The following is a 14,974-nucleotide window of genomic DNA, read 5'->3' as shown; positions in this document are numbered from 1 at the left end:
GATTATTTACATCTGATTACAGAAGACAACTGACAAGCTAGATGATAAAATCATTTTATTTATTATTTGGATGACGTCACGGACAAGTCCAAACATGAATCAAAATGCACAACGATTCTTATTTTGTTATCTACTCAATCATGTATCCGAACATTTAAAAAGCATAACTGTCAGAATCTGTCATAATCATTGCTCGAATCGTATGTTTTCTCGCTTGTTGTGCTTTATTTCAAACACCGGATTTCTTAAACATTTCTTAAATTTACATCAAATTCTTATATAAACTATTAAAGGGCTTGGATATCTGATAATAATTGTGTGTGTATCGTTTGTGTAACGTGTTAACTGTGGAATACTAATGACTATTATTATTATCGCAAGGTGTACTTTCAGAAACAATTTAAAAAGTAAGTTTTTTTCTTTGTTTGGTTTTTATTTATTGTGTTTGGGCCCTTTATCACTCGTCATTATTAATATTTATACACATTAGAGGTTAGATTGTATTTTTAAGGAAACTTTCAGCTGTTCTAATACTTTGTAAATGTTATTACTTTTACTATCGAATTGGTCATTATTTCGCGTTGTTATATGCATAAAATACATAATTAAATTAAATATCAAGTATACCGTTCTAGGTTTTAGCAACTAAGATAGTTATATTTTTGTAAACCTATGTGATGCATTATTTATGATTGATTAGCTTCATAGTATGTACATTTGTTCGTGGCTCGTACTAGTCGTTTTTTTTCAATGAATACGAATAGAGATTAAAAAAAATGAAGATAGAGAAGGAAAAATTAATATCCTATGTATGAATATAGGATTTTTATATCTGTGCTGTTTACAAGTTAGATACATCTCTAAACCTCCATAAGAGGTCATTTATTAAATCATTTAGTTAGAAGTAGAGAATATGTTCTAAAAATTTAATAAATATCTTTAAATGACAAGCAAAAGCAATAATGTATAATTTTAGTGTTTAAAATTGTATATGAGCAAGTAAAAAACCAAACAGAGTGGAAGAATGAAGGGAGTTCTTTGCCCATTTGTAGGACAGAAAAGGCTGATTAAAAAACAATTAAGTAATATCACTTTATCACTAAAAAGTTTTGTATGTTATGTATTCTAAAAATCATGTTATTCATCTAAAGTTTTTAAAAGCAAAAATATTTTGATATAATAAAAAATATATTGTAGTTAAATGAGATGGATACTAGACAAAGACAAGATTCATGTATGTTAATTGTTTTGTAATAATTTATAACTAATTGATACTTAATTGTATCCATTAATTAATAGTTATACTAAGATTTAGACACTACATCACAACATGTGATTAACCTAATATTTCTATAAAAAGTAAAACTTTGATATGGCATGAAAATATACTATAACTAGCTTGAATCCTTGAGTTTAATGGAACAGATGCTAATTATCAACTACTGATCATTTAAACCTTATGTCATGAAATTCCTTTCGTTAATACTATTGATTAATCATCATTAATCACTATCCTCTACATGGTGGTTGACTGGTAGAGAATGCCTCTGTCATGAACTCCACCAATGTACTTGTTTGTGTGAATAACTAAATTATCCATGCAATATATACATACACGGTGATTTTTAGTCGTCTTACAAAAGCAGCCCAGTTCATGTATCCGACGTAAAATACCCCTAGGCGCAATTTTGTTTTTATCATCAACTAAGATAAAAGCTACGAAGAAAATTAAATAAGAGAAATCTGAAATATACTCTTAAAAATGATAAAAACGCCGCCGCCCGCGCCCCTCACCATTGTTACAAGGCTTGGACCGCGCTCGCAACAGAGCTGTGTTTCTAAAAAACTACGAATTGCATCTTAATATAAAATAAAAATTGCATTTTAAATTTATTCAAATCTCATAAATACCTATTTATTCATCATGAACGTGTTCTAGTCATTGGATACATGAACTGGGCTGCTTTTGTAAGACGACTAAAAAACCACGGTGTATATATTTAGTAAAATATCCATGCAAGCTGCAAGCAATCTTCTATGTCTGAATGTGAGTGAATGCCAAGCAGTTACCTTTGATATGAAGCATATAGCTTAACAGTTTAGATTATGTCATAATCTAGTTTCATCTAGTCTCATCTAGTGCTATACCAAATTCCCCACAGTCAATCTTGTGGTCTAAGAGTAATAAGGTTGAAAACACACTCACACCTAATGTGACTAGAACAATCTGTTCTGAAAGCAAGAATCATTCTACTGGTTACTGGTGGTGGGATTCCTGTTCCTCCAAGTCATTGTTCGTCAGATGGCTTCAGGAGGCTGTCAATCCAGACATCCCCACTCCCTTCAGAAGCACAGAAGTCTTCTGGGACGAAGAATCATTTTAAATTTGCCATTAAATACCAAAACTTTAGTTTTTATAATGGTTGGCTCAACAACAACGCTTCTTCCATTCATCTTAAGATTGTCTCTTTTTCTTGTGATGACCTTAATTATGCCTTATAAGAAATACTAATGTTACTATCCCCTTAAATCATTTAGAAAAATAACTAGAACCAACTAAAATATCCTAATTAGAAAAGCCATGACTTTTACCAACTTATAAAATAAAACTCTTCTTTCCAGGTAATCCTTAGCCTAGACAAAAAGCCCAGGCAATCTGATGCAACAACATCCAAAACCGACGAAACCAGAGCTTCTGGACTATAAATAAGTCATGGACGAGGGGTCTGACGAAGACCTCTTCGAGCAAGACGAGAATGACGCACCGCCGTCAGCGATAAACCAGGGAAACGAGGCCACGTCTCCTATACTATCTAACAGAACTATACTCTTTAGAAACCCAACAGAATCTGTAGAACCAAGAGGAATAGTAGAATATGATGCTAATCCCATTTATGTAGTACCTGACCCGGTCCAAGTGACGGACGAGTCCAATCAATCAGCTCCTGGAGCTAACGATGACAGTGACCATTACGATGAACCGCCTCTCAAGGTCAGAAAGGTTTGCACTCCTCAGAAGAAGGTCTCACCTGTCAAAAAAGTCTCCCCGCAGAAGAATGAGGATGACGGAGAGTCCTGTCCGATATGCCTCGAGTCTTGGGGCAATACTGGCGACCACAGACTCGTAGCTTTAAAATGTGGCCATCTATTCGGTGCAGAGTGCGTTGAGAGATGGCTCAAAGCTCAAGTGGCTAAAGATAGGACCTGTCCCACTTGCAAAAGCAAAGCTACGATCAAAGATATAAGACATATATATGCCAGAAGACTCGTAGCAGCTGACACATCACAAATAACATCACTTCAGAAGCAAATTGAAGAGTTACAAGCAGAGAAGAATAAGATGGAACTGATCATACAGAAGACGAAAATAGCTCATCACGCTTGTGTTCTAGAAATACAGGTGTTACGAAGTGCCTTGATGAAGTCCCAGGTACCGAAAGAACAGATTTCGAAGACCTCCTGGAGGTTCGCTCTCGAGAAGAATCTGGAGGTCTGCAAGGATGGCGGCTGTCGCGTCATGACCTACAACTGCAGAACTTACGAGCTGTTCGTGTCTCAGAAAAGTACAAATAACTTATTCCCGGGATACGGGATAAGGAAAGTGAGTTGTGTGGATTATAAGTTAGGGTCTTTTTTACATTTGCATCCGAAACCTATTCGCGATATAACCTACTCTCAACAACGAGATCTGCTCCTAAGTGTTGGTTTGGACAGCACAGCGAGGATCGTCGATCGAGGAACACCAACAGTCACGGTCAATGCTGGTTTTCCCTTATGGTCTTGCTCATGGGACTATCTTAGGACCAATGAATTTTACGTGGGAGGCGTTGGAGGGATGATACATCAATACGACTTCCGAAACCCCTCGACTTACATCCAAACATTATCAGCGCCGGGAGACATGTCACCGGTCGTCTCTCTACACTCCACAGAGTATGGGTTGTTGTCCTGCCAGCTTAACACTTGCTGGCTATGGGTGTCGAACAACAGACAGTGGCAACCCCGAGCGCTACCAATAGATGGGTCTTTCATGTCTTTGATTTACGATAACGATTCGCGACGAGCATTATTAACAACACGACCTACCGCAAATGGGTTGGAACGTTCGAAACTCGCGATGTGTAAGTTACGTGGGCATGTGCCAAGTGGTGAAGTGGTGTTTGACATACAGAATACGTTTAGTGGTTCGGCGAGATCCTCTCTGATGTCCAGACCTACGTGGGTCAAGGCTCCAGGGTCTGCGTGGGTGGCAGCGTATTCTGAGAGTGACTCAAGCCTGTGTCTTCACGGTCTAGACGGTGCGAGGACTATGTCTCTACCAGCAGCGGAACCTGTGTTAGACGTCTGTGCGGTGGAGTTAAATGGTAATAGTTTGTTAGCCGCGCTTTCTGAGTCTCGTTTAAGGTTATATAAGGCTGTGCCTACGAATTGTTGACGTGTTGACGTGTGTGTTAAATGATTGTGGATATCTGAATTATAAGGAGGCCGAAAACTCTTTTTAATTGTAATTATTATCTCCGATTTTTGAGATGCCGAGGTATTATTATTTGCTCGGTTTGGCTTACTCTATGAAAACTGTTAAAAGTTGTCCCTACAAGAGATAAGTTTTTGAAGTAAACTCAATACGAATTATGTTAAATTGTTATCGTATTTAAATTTAAAAAGGCTTCAGAGAAACTACATCTTGAGATAATTATAATAACTTGTGTAGTCTAGCGTATATTCTCAACGGATTGCAAGTCGAGATCGACCATGATTAAGGTTTCCGTTTGGGTCCGAAACTAGTCGGGCAATCCCGATACATACGCGTGAGTAAACTGTTAATAAATAAACAACTCTTGTGATTTCACAACATATAAAGTCAATTTATTTAATAAGATTTTCTCCTGCAACAAAAAATCATAACTATTCCTTTTATAAATAACAATTAAACGATTTGACGAGAAACCGGCCATTTTTAAACCTCAAAATACGGGGACAAGTGATTACTGCCAATAATGATACAAGATTGATAAATATGAGCCATGACCCGGCTGTCTAAAGAATATCATAAATGTATATTTTTTGCGAATTAGAAAGCTAGTGCTTTGATAACTGACTGTTTGTTAACGAATTGTTTTAATCATAAACTAAACTTGTTTATTCATAGACGAGATTAGAGAGCATCGGTAGCCGAGTGGTTGAGGTAACCATGCCTAAACCACTGTACGTGACGTGTTAGTTCCATCCCCGTGTAGGACAAGCATTTTTGAGACCCACGAAGGCTTGTACTGAGTCTGGGTGTCTTTGTACATGTGACTTGAATGTTTGTGAAACACCCGCGGTACAAGGATTAAATTCCTAACTGCTGGGCCCGTTTTTATTTATTATCAACATCACTGGATATTGGAGACTTCCACTGTCGCTCTTAAGAAAAGCTTAAAACCTTTGTCAAATTGCGTATTCATAATAATACCAGCCTGTACTTGTCCCACTGCTGGACAAAAGCCCTATCCCATGTGGAGAAGGATTTGGGATTGATCACCAGGCTAGCTCAAACCTGATTCAAGATTTCAGATTCTAATATCAGTAAAAGATAGATCATTTTTCTGAGTTTCGTTTAGTTTGTGAATAAAACAAACGTTGTTAGACTTAAACATAGAGTCTCATACAATTAATATTTTTAATGAATACCTGTAAGCTTAGATTCAGTAATAAACGAAATAGTACGAAGTTACCAGATTACATGTGCCTTCATTATTATTACCTAAACAAACTAACATGGACGTCTCACTGAGGTCTAGACCCTCCACGAAAGTACCTAGTTATATTTTTTTAAACCTCGACGCAAAAAGAGGGGTGTTATAAGTTTGTGCCGAGCAAAAAAACTTACAACCGACTTCAAATAAAAACTACAGAGGCAAATTTTGCATTTTTATGGGATCAAATGACAGCTACTTCACGTTATCAACAAAATCAGTTCATCCAGTCCGAAGCTTTGAAGTAACGAACGAATTGCATGAATATGTAAAAATTGCAAATAAATATGTTATACTCCACTGTAAAAATATATTTTTTTATCGAGAAAATATAATTACTGACAACAATGTCTCAGAGGTGCTTTTTTTGCAAGTCACATAAAAGTTCTGCTGTCGTCAGCCTCGCATAAAACGAAATCTCTAAAACTACGCACAATAATTAGTAAAAATATTACATGTAGATATAACAGCTAGCAACATTGCCAATATCCCGCCTTTTAGAGGTCTGCTGGGCAGGCTGAACGCGCACTGCCGATGCCATATAGATATAAAAATGTTGTTTTATATTGTATGAAACTAGTATTTAAATGTATGTGTATGTAATTATGAATAATTAATAGATTTAAAAAATCTAAATATCCGCGTTTTTAAATGTCACGCCATTAAAATTTTATCAAAATCGGTTGATTTATAATTGTAAATTGCATCGTCATCGGGTTTGAAGCTAGCCTGTAAAATTCAGCCTGCTAGCTTATCGGGAAGTGCCTCAAATTACAAAAATCCAACCGGAACGACAAACAAGAAAAGTGAGTGTGTAAAAAGGTGGGAAAATGGTCAAGAATGGGAAGAATTTCCTCCCTTGTGAAGTCGGGTATAAAATTTAAATCAGTATCTGGCGATAGACTATGTCCAGGGCCGGATTAAGCGCATTGCAAGAGTATTAAATGCTATGGGCCCTTGAAAAACAGGGCCTCGCGATTTACAGCCTGTCTTGCTATTATAAAAATGTTGAACAACATTTTAAAATTGAGCTCTGCTCTACAAGCCCCGCGATGGCTTAATCCGGCACTATATGCCTCTCACAATGACGTTTTCATAGGCATTTTGACAGTGATATCGCAAAACCACAAAAACTATCATTTTTGCGTTGTTTTTGCTAGATTACTAATACAGATACTGTCTGATTGCTTGACAATGCGATAATTACATTAAATATCCGTCAGATGAAAGTAAGTTACACCGGATCGACATTAAAAACACATTTCATCGTTTTTTTAATTACTTAAAATTACAGTCTCGAAAATTCTAAAGTTTGCTCTGCGAGCTTCATTCTCCAAGGCTGAATAATGATGCATTATCAAATCCTCTCAAAAACACTGCAATGACAAACACGGACTGTCAAAACCAAAATGGGATTTGTATAAAACCGTTGTCGTGTTTAATTTATAAGTTTAGATTTAGTAAAAATAAAAATGTTGTAATATTTCAACGACTGATGTTAATGATACTGTAATTAAAATCTCGTTTTGAATATTTTTTTGTTTTTGTTCACCCCTCCACGCTTAATAAGATATTTTCTTTTGTGACCGATCAAGGAGAGTTGTATCGTAGAATCTTATTCCATAAGGACCATTGAAATGTTACAAATCATGGTCCATACAGCAATTAAACAGACATAGTTATACCTAGGAGAGGACACCATATCTAATTAATCTACTCTTGTGAAATGAGGATTTCACGAATCTATAGTAATATATAAAGCTGAAGAGTTTGTTTGTTTGAACGCCCTAATCTCAGAAACTACTAGTATTAAATATGTAGATATAAACTACAAGAATAGACGAGTTGTTGAGGTTTCCCAATAAGTGCGACTTACGAGTTCGATCTCCGCGTAGGGCATGCCTGCCCTTAGTGTGATTCACGAATTCACGAATGCTTGTCCCGATTCTGGCTATCTATGTGCATGTGACTTGAGTATTTGTATATTCCCCGCGTACAAGGATTAAATTGCTTAAAGAAGGATTTGTTGTATTAAACAGACAACATATTTGCGCTCATGGCCTCTCCGCATAACAGACAAAATCTAAATCTCAATATTAATGAATACAACAATGTTCTTCCTCTGGGGTTCTGTAGGTGACTATTTTCACTCACTGGTCAAGCAGCATTCACATGACTGCGTACTTAATTCTACTCATCAGGGATCGGACATCTGGTTAATTTTTATAACCAGCTAATTAAATACACCAAAATGTATATTTTGAAATAGAGCACTTTCCTTCTAATTCCGTTGTAACATTTTATATCATATGGCGTCAACCGAACTAAGCTCCTTTCAATTGCAACTGCAAAAGCTCAAATTAGTCACATTTCGCTCCCAATGAATATTTTACAAAGCACCTGGCTATGAACCACAATTAACCAGTATACATATTTCAAACGATTCCCAAGCCCTGTTACTCGTTGTATTACATTTTAATATACTAAATATACTTACTTTAAACTATTTTAAAACGAATTTGCTCTTAAATTAGCCAAAACATTAAATCAGGAAGTGCCAGTCTTTAAATTCGTTTTAGATAAGGCAGCATTGAGTCTTCCGTCAACATTCCAGTTTCTGGCAACACTGCAATGACACCTGTCACTTTATTGTAATTAGGGCAGCGGTGTATTTGTTGCGCTGCTAAAATACGCAATAGATACAAGAAATAACACTAAACATAAACAAAAAAGTGTTTATCAGTGACTTTCATTCACCTACCACACATTCCGGTATATTCTGTAGACTGAAAACGGTAAGTTTTTATGTTATTAGTCATTTAAAAAACATGTGGATAAGTGAGGTCATCGCTCCAACTTTGATCAAGCAATCAACTTAGTTTTCTATTAATAACTTTTAAAAGACAATTTTGTTGACAATAATAAACAAAAGAATACTCATGTCAGTTTTTTTTGCTTTCTTTTCTGTATTTTCATTACAGTTATTCTTGTAGTCATAGTAATAAGTAATTGGTTACTTAAAATACAGGTCAGTGCGTACTACTGGTTACGCCTCCGCTAAAATTAAAGAGTGATTAACGAATTGGTATGTTAAGGAAAGTAGTAACAATGATAAAAGAAAGAAAATAACAAAATTTTACTTTCAATTGCAGTAAGAAAACATTTATCAATAACAAAGAATTGAATGTGGAAATTGTTGTAATTATCAGGGTTGAATATAAATCCTTAACAAAAGTGTACTCAATATTAATGTATAAGTTAATAAGTCAATTCTTAAATTAACACATAATTGTTGTAGTTGTGAAGGTTTAATTTTGAACCGTAAGTAAATGTGTACTCAATATTAAATTAGTGTATGGGATAATAAGACAATTATCAAGGTGATATTCCTTTCGTTATTACATGTCAACCTACCCTGATATGACCATAGTCTATTTCTTTAATACCTTGCAAAATATATTTGGTAATATAACATGATGCACAAAAGAGTTCCTACCACGTCATAACTGTTATTGGTATTATTTACAAGTTTTTTTTATCTGTGCACTGAAATGAAATGAAATTATTTATTCTGCAAATAGTATATTTTTTATCACTTTTACATGTCTTTTTTGAGAACGATGAAGCCGACATTTCCTAGCTGACTACCCTAAGAAGAAATGTCGAAACAAACTCAGGGGTCGCAGTCTCTTTTAAAGTCCAAACAATTTTCAAATTCGAGTGTATAAACTAATGCAGAGTATTTCAATAAATTGATAATATACCTGCATAAGGTTTATACTTACAAAAAAAAAATGTATAAAAAAGATTTAAAAAATAATAACGCAAATGAGTTGCATGTTATTAAATCAAATAATAATTAATATTAACAAAAATAAATTCATGCAAAAGCACAAAAAATGTCACATATGTATAAGATTATATGCAAAAGCACAAAACATGTCAATAATTATGTACATAAATAATGATAGCTGTATAAGCGAGCAGTTCAATCCCAAGCATTTTTATCATTTAAATAATCTGATATTTTGTAATATCCTTTTCCGGATAGTTTTAATTTAATAAAAGTTTTAAATTTCTTAGACGGTAGCTTACGAACATGAATGGGAAGCTTGTTGTAGAAACGTATACATTGACCCATGAACGAGTTGCTTACTCTATGGAGACGAGTAGCATGTACGGCTAAATTATGTTTGTTCCTTGTATTCATTGAGTGGACATCGGACAATTTTACAAAGTTTGATTCGTTTTTATGAACAAACATTAAATTCTCAAATATGTACTGTGAAGTTACAGTCAGAATGTTTATCTCTTTGAATTTCTCTCGGAGAGAAACTCTTGGGCCCAAATTATAAATAGCGCGGACGGCCCTTTTCTGAAGCACAAAGATGGAATGAATATCTGCACAGCCTCCCCAGAGGAGGATCCCGTACGACATAAGGCTATGAAAATAACTGAAATAAACTATTCTGGCTGTATCCACATCAGTTATCAGTCTAATTTTTTTTACAGCATAGGCGGCTGAACTGAGCCTGCCGGATAACTTGTTTATGTGAGGGCCCCACTGTAGTTTGGCATCAACAGTTATGCCAAGAAAGACAGTGGACACTACAGACCACCTTCACAAATCTTGTTCCTTCTGTATATTACAATATTCCACAAGTTTCATGTGTGTCTGGGTATAATTTATCTATAATATGTATATAATAGAGATAAGAATTTCAGTTGTCTGAGACTAGATGGCGTTGCATTGTGTTATTATTTATTATATTTTTGTTTGTTGTATGTTACAGTAACAGCCGCCATCATGGATCAGCTACTGCAACAGGTTGCCACCAATATGGAGAAGCAGCTGGATAGCGAGCTGGAGAGGTATGTACCGTGAGGATTGCTGAACCCATGGGGTAAAAGCAGAACCCTATTATGGACATCCCATCACTAAGCTTTATTTGATAGACAGACAAGTAAATTTTCATATATGATGGAATTCTGCTGAGATGAGAAATTTGTGAAACAAACAGAGCTTATAAAAAATGAGTTGTGGGTCAATCTCAAATCAGTGGTGCCTCACATCACATTAATTTAAGGGTACCCACCCTCAAGTGAACTACAAAACTGATGGGATATTCTACAGCCTGTTTGTATGGTCATCCGAGTGTCGCGAACCCAAATCACACTTGATCGGTCATTCGTTAATTATTTCAAGCTTTGCATAGACCATATCTAGCCCACCTATATAGCCCATTCTTTTTGCTTGCAGGCTGGAGACGATGGATACTAATGATCTGGAAGCCATCAGACAGCAGCGCATTGCCGAGATGAAGAAGAGAGCCAAGTCCAAACAGGAGTGGCTGGCCAATGTGAGTTGTAGACTAGTCCTAGTATTGGGCGTGAACCTAAATAAAAACAGGCGCGGATCCACCGTTGTGGATATCATTGTATGTATCATTCCCCTGCCCTTATCCCAATTATTATTTCGGATCGGCGCATCATGTCTTCTTCCATACCTTTCTATCTGACGTCATCTCACTTTGCACTCATATCGTCTTTCACACAATCCATCCATCGTTTCCTTGGTCGTCCTCTTCCCCTATATCCATCCACATCCACACTCAACACCTTCCTCACTACTATTGCTGGCATGACGAAACTCGTTTCGTACTTGATTACGACTTTAAATACTTTTATTTTACTTTCTACTAGCTGTTGCCCGGGACTTCGTCCCCGTGGGTAGAAGATATAAGTTATGATTTATACCTACCCTGTTTTTTTCACATTTTCCATTGTATCTTCGCTCCTATTAGTCGCAGCGTGATGGTTTATAGCCTCAAGCCTTCCTCGATGAATGGTCTATTCAGCACAAAAAAAAAGTTCAATTTGGACCATTAGTTCCTGAGATTAGCGCGTTCAAACAAACAAACAATCAAACAAACTCTTCAGCTTTATATATTAGTATAGACTCTATACTATAGAGTATAGATTATCACAATTCCGCTTCCCCGGTAGGTGGTCGACTCCACCCGTGATCAAGTCGCGTTTAAAACTCCCCCAAAAATTTAGACTTTGAAAGGGATGAAGATATCTTTTTGACACTTTATAAACTTAAAAAATCAATTTTCTTCAGGGTCACGGCGAGTACACAGAGATCGATGGCGAGAAGGAGTTCTTCACAGTGTGCAACAAGAGCGAGAACGTGGTCTGTCACTTCTACAAGTCGGACACTCCTCGCTGTAAGATAGTGGACATGCATCTGAAGCTGCTCGCCAAGAAACACATCGAGACGCGGTTTGTGAAGCTCGATGTCGAGAGGGCGCCCTTCCTTACCAGTGAGTAGCATTTGTGTTCTACTATCGTAGTGATATTATAAACGTGGAATTTCGTATGTATGGATGTTTGTTACTCTTTCACGTAAAAACTACTGATCAGATTTAGACGAAACTTGATAAATAGACAGTTTATTATAGTGAGTAACCAGGATTTGCACATAGGATAGTTTTTATAACGATTTTATGGTCCCGTGTAGATGATTTTTTTCCCCGTTTTTGCCACAATTTCCATTGTATCTTCGCTCCTATCAGTTGCAGCGTGATGTTATATAGCCCAAAATCTTCCTCGATGAATGGTCTATTCAAAACAAAAATATTTTTTCAATTTGGACCAGTAGTTCCTGAGGTTAGAGCGTTCAAACAAACTCTTCAGCTTTATATATTACTGGTATTAGTATATGTATTAATATATCCGCAGCCCGCCTGAAGATCCGCATGATCCCCACCATCGGTCTGGTGAAAGACAACAAGACTAAGGACTTCATCATCGGCTTCTCTGACCTCGGGAACAGAGACGACTTCACCACCGAGATGCTGGAGTGGAGGATAGCTAGGTACGTGCCTTGTTTGTATGAAGGATTGCAACGCATTGCCATACACCGACACAAAAACTCGGATGACGTAGCACGGCGGTTCAGGTTTAGTCAGTAAAAGTCTGACACTACACATTTGGAACACAGAGCGGGTGTCAAAGAGGATTCACCTTACCAAAAAAAAGGGATGTGTCGTTCGCGAACAATATTCAGTAAAAGTCGAAAAAATTAGTGCTGCATCGCTCGATAGATGGCGTTGTCGTCGTATAGAAGTTGCTGTGGTTTAGTTACTGCTGAAGGTTGTTGATTTGATCGTAGTGACTGTAGTGAGCAGGATGCCAAATAATTGTGGTTCCTTTCAGTTTATTGCATGTGATAGAACCAGTCTAGTGTATTTCAGCTCCAAGTTGACCGTTGGTCTCGTTCACACCATCTTACCTTCATGCACCCCCCACTCAAAAAGAGGGGGTATACGTGTGACGTGTCTGTCTGACAATTTTTTGTGTGTGTGTGGATTTTATCTCAATTTTGAAGTACTTCCTGATAAGCTAGCAGGCTGAAATTTACATGGTAGCTTCAAACCCGATGACAATGCAATTTACAACTATAAAAACAGCTGTACCGATTTTGATAAAATATCAATCATCATTGGCCTAGCCTTTTCCCAACTATGTTGGGGTCGGCTACCAGTCCAACCGGTTTCAGCTAAGTACCAGTGTTTTACAAGGAGCGACTGCCTATCTGACCTCCTCAACCCAGTTACCTGGGCAACACGATACCCCTTGGTTAGACTGGCTGTCAGACTTTTTCAAGCTTCTGACTACCTGTAACGACTGTCAAAGATGTAGGAATAACAGCCGGGACCCACAATTTTACGTGCCTTCCGAAACACGGAGGAACTCGTTATGACAAAGATGGTCACCCATCTACAGACAAACCGCGTCAAGCATAGCTTAACCTGTGATCGAATCACTTATGCGGTTATAGGTTAGCCACGAGCTCCTCTTTGATAAAATATCAATGTAGGTGACATTTAAAGACGTGGGTTTCAGACTTTTTTTAATCTATTATTTTCTCTCTCAACAGATCTGAAGCTATAGAATACTCGGGAGACCTGCTGGTCCCCCCCGCGGAGGCGCGCAAGCAGCGCATCCTCAACATACAGAGCAAGAAGACCATCCGGGGACGCCCAGACTCAGACTCAGATCTAGATCTCAGCGACTAGCACTCAATGTCTACACTAGCATGTTTGTTATAACTAAATTATTACGTCAGATATGTTTGCCAGGTATAAAGAAATATTAATAATACCAGTCTATTACAGACCCAATGCTGGGTACAGGCGTCTTCCCGTATAGGGAGGGACTGATCACTGCTTTATTCAAAATTTTGAAATCCAGGTTTCATTACGATGTTTTCATTCACCGTTTTACAGTGGTGTCTTAAAATTAGAAGAAAATAACATTCAAGTCACATGCACAAAGACACCCAGACTCAGGACAAGCATTGATAGATTACACAAATGCTTGTACCGAGCAGGGATTTAATTCGCGACATATCGGGGTTTGGCGTACCATGCTATCCGAGCAGTCAAAAAATCGAAATTAATTAAAGATTCTAGAATTACACGCAGTTAGCAAGCCTAGTGATCATTGCTAGTTCTATGGTAGAGAAAATCTCTCCTCTCACTTTATACTCAAGCAATTTTAATGTTTTATACACCTAGTAACACTAACAAAATAAAGAAGACATATTTATTTTATATTTTTCACGCTGTTTCATCCGAAAATTGTATGAATTCCATTCCTTACGTCCTGGGGGTCTAACTACACGTCTTTAAAATAATATTACTGTGTGTGAAAGTCTGACAAGCAGTCTTAACTAAGTTGTATCGTGTTGCCCAGGTAACTGGGTTGAGGAGGTCAGATAGGCAGTCGCTCCTTGTAGAACACTGGTACTTAGCTGAGTCCGGTTAGACTGGTAGCCGACCATAACATAGTTGGGAAAAGGCTAGATTTTCTTGCGGAGGATAGACAACAACTTTTAATATTACTTTAAAGGCGTGCGTTTAGATCCCTTGCTATAATAACATACCGCCTTTTGATAAAAGTTCAAGTGTGAATGGTGCTAAACGATTGTAAGCTTTATGTGAATGAGATAAAGTCTATTTTTGTTTTGTAGTGTGTGTCCAGTGTTGCCAGTTACCGTAATGGTAGTCCCGCTAGTTGTGTGTGTTTTGTTGTAAATTATATATTGAAGATTGCATATTATATTGTGATTAAACACTTTTTTAACAGTTTATTAGTTTTATTTGTACTATAAACTTAATTTCTGAAGCAAGTATTTATGGATTCGCTCGTGCCAAATCTGTGTCAAG

At 37.0% G+C, this 14,974-nt stretch overlaps 2 protein-coding genes across 2 annotated transcripts; both read left to right on the top strand.

The window, feature by feature from the left end:
• The first annotated feature begins 138 nt into the window (after positions 1-138).
• Positions 139-5,300, top strand: LOC113491666 (E3 ubiquitin-protein ligase RFWD3-like). The gene is made up of 2 exons (XM_026868746.1): positions 139-407; positions 2,623-5,300. The coding sequence occupies exon 2, from the start codon at positions 2,714-2,716 to the stop codon at positions 4,433-4,435; it is 1,722 nt and encodes a 573-aa protein (XP_026724547.1). The 5' UTR covers positions 139-407; positions 2,623-2,713; the 3' UTR covers positions 4,436-5,300.
• A 3,074-nt stretch (positions 5,301-8,374) lies between these two features.
• Positions 8,375-14,894, top strand: LOC113491665 (thioredoxin domain-containing protein 9). The gene is made up of 6 exons (XM_026868745.1): positions 8,375-8,533; positions 10,532-10,610; positions 10,999-11,098; positions 11,863-12,064; positions 12,483-12,618; positions 13,684-14,894. Exons 2-6 carry the CDS (start codon positions 10,546-10,548, stop codon positions 13,820-13,822), a joined length of 642 nt encoding a protein of 213 aa, XP_026724546.1. The 5' UTR covers positions 8,375-8,533; positions 10,532-10,545; the 3' UTR covers positions 13,823-14,894.
• The last annotated feature ends 80 nt before the right edge of the window (positions 14,895-14,974 follow it).

This window comes from Trichoplusia ni, chromosome 3 (genome assembly GCF_003590095.1).
Source record: "Trichoplusia ni isolate ovarian cell line Hi5 chromosome 3, tn1, whole genome shotgun sequence".
NCBI lineage: Eukaryota > Metazoa > Arthropoda > Insecta > Lepidoptera > Noctuidae > Trichoplusia > Trichoplusia ni.
Note: the sequence above shows the minus strand (reverse complement) of the source record. Positions and strands in the feature narration are given on the sequence as shown.